The 5,405-nt window shown below is 41.0% G+C and overlaps 1 protein-coding gene across 1 annotated transcript in view; it reads left to right on the top strand.

Annotated features, from left to right (window-relative positions):
* The window catches only part of arhgef39 (Rho guanine nucleotide exchange factor (GEF) 39), a 55,281-nt gene that overhangs the window by 11,809 nt on the left and 38,067 nt on the right, over nt 1-5,405 (top strand). Inside the window, exons 4-5 of the mRNA XM_024282467.2 lie at nt 74-194; nt 473-591. Coding sequence (XP_024138235.1) covers nt 74-194; nt 473-591 — 240 coding nt within the window. The remainder of the gene's footprint in view (nt 1-73; nt 195-472; nt 592-5,405) is intronic.

The raw sequence follows: 5,405 nt of genomic DNA, 5'->3' as shown, positions 1-5,405 counted from the left end.
GCAGATCCAAAGGTGTCACAAAAACATCCAAAATGTGTTTTTGTTGAGTCTGAATTGTTTGTTTTCCTTGCAGATCTCTGCTTGTTCATTTGGAGAATGGATACTTTGGGAAAGGCTTGGCTCAGTTCTGCACTCATTTGCATCACTACACTGCATATGTGGACAACATTTACAATGCCAACAAAGTGCTCATGGTGAGAACAAACTCCTTACTTTCTTCCTGTTTGTTTTTTTTTTTAAGTGCATTAAAACAGATGTTTGTTTACTCGTTAATATCCTCAAACTAATGTGATTATTCATTCTTTTTGCTGCAACACTTGTACTGACTCACTTCAACAACCGGGCCTGTCAGTGTGAAAGCTTCCTGTAGTTGTTCCAATCCAGAAATGATTTTCCCCGTTTTGATGGGAACTGACATGTTGGATCAAACCAGACTGAGAACAACTTGACCTTTTCTGAACTCGTTCCTTAGATTCAGCTGAAGAAGAACAAGGCCTTCAGACGCTTCAAGAAGCTGCAGGAAGCTCGGCCAGAGTTCAACAGCCACAAACTGGAGGACTTGCTGCAGTTACCCGTTCAGCGGATCCATCAGTAAGAAGCCCTCTGTTTAGATTACACTTTAGATTCTAGATTTTATCTGACCTGTAAAGTATGAAGAAAATGTACACAAATAAGTGAGGCACAGGCAGCTCTGATTTCCACAATTCTCGTGTTTTAGTTTTTATTTTTTGTGAAAACACAACAATTCTTAAACTTTTGTGGTTTTTAGAGTGTGTCGTCCATGTCTGAAAAGCTCTCACTCTTTACTTTAGATGTTGTTTTTACATCTCAGTGTTTTTTTTCTGCTGCGCGATAATACCTTCATCGACATGAAAGGAGAATCCTCTGCTGCCATGCTTGTGTTGCTTCCTGTGCTGGAAATGACAGGAAGTCGTAAAAGATGGAAAGAACTCTGGACCTGAACCTCAGACGACTGGACTCGTCGCTTGTGCTTAGTGGCAGTCAGCTGATCCGGCTCCAGCAGTCGTTAGCGCCCTCCCTGCCAAGGTCGCTCCGACATCCGTGGGGTCTGGAGCTGATTGTGGGCTGTGAATAGCAGCCCCTCTCTGCTTTATTGGCCGTGTTTGTTAAATAATAGAGGTGGAGGTGCTGGAGATGGCAGTAATTGAAGGCCTTGGGTATCTGCTCCAACACCGTGTTTGGTACAGCCAGAGAATGGCCCAGCGGGCAGCTCATTGTAAAGAGGCGGCGTGCTTTATGTGAAGGCTTTGCAACTGTTGAGGTCCCAAGGTTGTTATGTGCTTAGTGTTCAGAGTCTGTGTAACCGCGGGAACCGCTCTCCGACCGCCTCTTTCCTGGTTAAGGTGGAATTGTCATCCTTAACAGATCTGTGATGATCTGTGTTTTAGTTTGGAGTTCCTACTATTCATTAGTTAACTTTTTAACATCTGTACGTTTGAAATGAAACACTCAGGAAAGGTACATCTGTCAGAATAGTGCTTTAACACCTGAGGCATCGCTGGTGACGCTTAAACACAAAAACTTTAACGGACTGTAACTTTTAAGCCGTGAACACGATCAACATAATTCCAGGAGATCCTTCAGAATCTACTGGAATTATGTTGATTATGTTCATGGTTGAAAAGTTGGAGTAAATCGAAGAACAATTAATCAATTTGGTTCACATCTACAAGGTACTGGTTCAATTTTCGGCCCTGTTTGGTTCAATGTCCATTCATTTTTACAAATTCGATATGAGGAAAACTTGTGAAATTAGTGACCAATATTGTGATGACAGCATGACTTCCAATACAAATATAATCATTTTATTTAACCCTTTAACTACCTAAAAAAGAAAGGAGAAACAAAACACAAAAAATTTATCTTTTTCTGCTGCTTCTTTCCTTGGTACGGAGCCCCTGAAGGGACATCAAAGTAAAAAAAGAAATTAATTGCAAACATTTTATATATATATATATATATATATATATATATATATATATATATATATAGGGGCTCCGTAAAAAAAATTGAAGTTAAAAAAAAAGTTCTGGTTTCTAACTAGAACTTGTTTTTCTAAGAATTAAAGTAGTAAAAAAAAAAGAAAAAAAACGAACAGTTTTAAAAAAAGTCTAATTCACAAAAATGTTTCGTTACTAATTGATGTTCTTTCTTTTTCCAATTTTTTTTCAATTTTTGGAAAAAAAAATGTTTTACTTCAATTTTTTTTTCTTCACTTTCCCTTTAGGGCAGGGGTCTCAAACTCGCGGCCCGCGGGCCATCTGCAGCCCCCGGGATGATGATTTGCGGCCCGCATCTCAATATGAAAGATTACTGTTAGTGCGGCCCGCAAGGCTGATATGAATGACAGTTGTTGTGTGCAGTGCTGAACGAACCAATCACAGAGAGGTATATGGCTCTGGAGGCGGGACATCGGCGGGCTGTCCAAGTGCCTCGCTTACTTAGTCATTCCTCCAGTCAGCTGGGTGGAAGAGGAGCCATGAAGCACCGAACGCGATTCGCGTGATAAATTCTCGTGCCCCGCGCGGGGAATTTTCTGCTCGCGACTTGTCAAAAAATGTGTTTCTGTCGCTGCGCCGCGTGTAGGAGGAGCTACCAGGTCCGTCTGTGGATGTCTCTCTTAGAATGAATACACATTTGATGTTGAGGAATACGTTTTTTTTGACGTGTGGACTGTTCCTATTGAATCAGAGCTCCACAAGCTCCGAGCCTCAAACCTGTAGCCCGCCCCGCGCGGTGATCCGCTGCTCCCGCCTGTCCAAAATGTGATCCTGAGCTTGGCTCGCGCCTGCGTGCACGCGTCTGTGAATAGAACCCCCACGGAAAGAACTGTCCCCATTGACTTCAATGTTATTTTAAATTTGAATGTTACGATCCCAACCGAGGGGAAGGGAGAAAAGGTGTAACATAAAAATAAAACCCAGACTGGAGCACTGAGGTAGTGTGCAGCTTTTTAATTGGCTGTTAGCTGCAAATTTAACATAAATAGAATTTCAACTAAAGAAAACAAGGGTTAAATACATACAAAACAGGAACATAAATTCTCTCCACATGAGAGTCAGACTGAGACCCACCAGGTCTATAAAGTATGCTTACACACACATAAACTTTCACCAGTTTCTGACACAGGCTCTAAACAATAAGCTCCACACCAAAGTCCACAAGAAAGAGGACTGGAACTTAAAGTTGGAGTTTTCACCATGGGCAAGCTGACCACCAGAAAGGGTGTTACAAAAGCTGCCGATGTTGGAGGGGAAGTCAGCTCTTTTATGCAGGTGTGGATCTGCAGTTACTGGTCCTCAGCTGATTGCGTGATGAGGTCCAGGTGGAGATGGGCGGTCCACACTCTGCAGAGCTGCAGCTCTCAGCTCAGACTCCTATGGAAAGAAAACTCACATGCACACCAACTCATTCACCAAAACTCAAGCACACAAACCATACACAAAGAGTGCCGGATACACCAGGGCCGTAACATTGAACATGTTAAAAAAATTCAAAAACTATAAAAAATTGCAGAATTGTTTAAAGACAGCAGAAAAGTCCACAAATAGCAGAACAACTACATGTTTGAATTTTCAAAATAGCATAAAGTATGCAGACGTTACAGCTGCACAAAGTTTGGAGTTGCTGCAGAGCCTTCACAATGCATTTCAATATGAAAAACAAAAAGTTGCAGAAGAGATTTCAGAAGAGAGCAGTAATGTCCTCAATAAGCTGAACATTTTGATACTTGAATGACAAAAATCAGATAAAGTATGCAGAAGTTACAGGCGGACAAAAAACGTACGGAAGAAAGAAAATAGTATAAGTATAAGAAAACAGAAAAACAATAGTTTGATTGCATAACGCAATCAAACTAATTAGCCAGAACAGCTAGCATGTAGCTGAAATATTACCTAAACTCCAAAAAAGCCTAGAAGAAACAGAGAAAAAGGTAAATGAGCCAAAATCAACTGCTAAAATGTCTAATTTAGCCAAAACAGTTAGCATAAGGTTAACATATTCACTAAACCCCAAATTAGCCTAAAAAACTGCAAAAAAGCCTAATGCATGGGTGATGGACAGTCCTAAGCCTCTTTTTCTTCAAAGGGAGGTGTGTCAGCAGGAATGAGGAAATCAAGAGGTCCTTGGGGAGGGTCCCGCCCACCAGGTCGTCAGGTCCAGAGCAGGGTTCCGGTGTAGGTAGCAGATGTGCTCGGCCTGTCAGATCGGCTCGGGGCTGGCGCATAGATGACGTGTAAGATTGTGATTGGTCCGGACCATTAGACCACTGTCACGTGACACGGGGAATGACACAGACACTTCCGCCATAACAATGCACGGATTCTTCCCGAGTAAGGTCCAAACAAATACGTTAAGAATCACAAAAGGAGAAGGAATATTTGCAATCAGCCGCAAAAACCTTGACAACGAAATAATCCGATGGAGAGGAATCATCACAGGATAATGATCGCTCTTTTAATAGAGATAAATCAGGCTGGGAAGCATGAAGTTTGAGGTAAAGTGGGTGCTAGCGAGTAGCATGCTAGCTTGTTGTTGGTCGCACATTAAAAAAAAAAGAAAGTAATTATTCGCACGTATTTTTTCTAAATACATCCTGCCAATGTTGAACTTCTTTCTGGTCGCACGGACCGGATGAAGTCTCGCTAGAAGATGCAGCTCACGTTCTGGTCCGTTACACAAACACTGAGGAGAGCAGACGTTAGAGAAGGAGCTGTCAATGCCAAAATTATAAATAATAGCCCGAGCAGATCTTCACACTTTTTCTTTTCTTTTAAAAAAATTAACTTTATTGTAAACGTCAGTTTCAGTACAGAAAAACAGCAAATTAGCCAACTCGTTTGTTACAGTTGTGTGACGTCATCACTAGTCGCAAGCCCCCAAGCCGATCTGACAGGCCGAGCACATCTGCTACCTACACCGACTACGTCAATCCGGACATGTAAAAGAATGTTGATGGTTCCTACTCAGAAAAGGGTTCTGATAAATACTGTCACACCTCCCTCTGCATTTATCCGGACTTGGGACCGGCACAAGACGACAATAGATTATGTCCTCTTGTGGTTGCATTACACACACACTTGCACGCATTCGCGTGCACACTCACTCACTCACACACTCTCACACACACACAAAAACAGAAATATTTTTTTTTTTTTTTTTTTTTTTTTTTTTAGTTTTTACATTTTTTAAATACATTTTACGGTTTTTAAATCCTAACCAATAAATACATAAAATAGAGTTTTTATTTGTAATCAGAGATATGTACATATGAGCTGTATTGCATTGAAATGTTTGTATGGGAAGGTTTTTCCTACTAAAAGCTATTTCTAATGTTGACAACTAAGACATTGTCTAACCGAAAAAATAAATAAATACATAAA

The sequence above is a fragment of the Oryzias melastigma genome, linkage group LG23 (genome assembly GCF_002922805.2).
Source record: "Oryzias melastigma strain HK-1 linkage group LG23, ASM292280v2, whole genome shotgun sequence".
In the NCBI taxonomy this organism is placed as follows: domain Eukaryota; kingdom Metazoa; phylum Chordata; class Actinopteri; order Beloniformes; family Adrianichthyidae; genus Oryzias; species Oryzias melastigma.
This window is presented reverse-complemented; position numbering and strand designations above follow the sequence as displayed.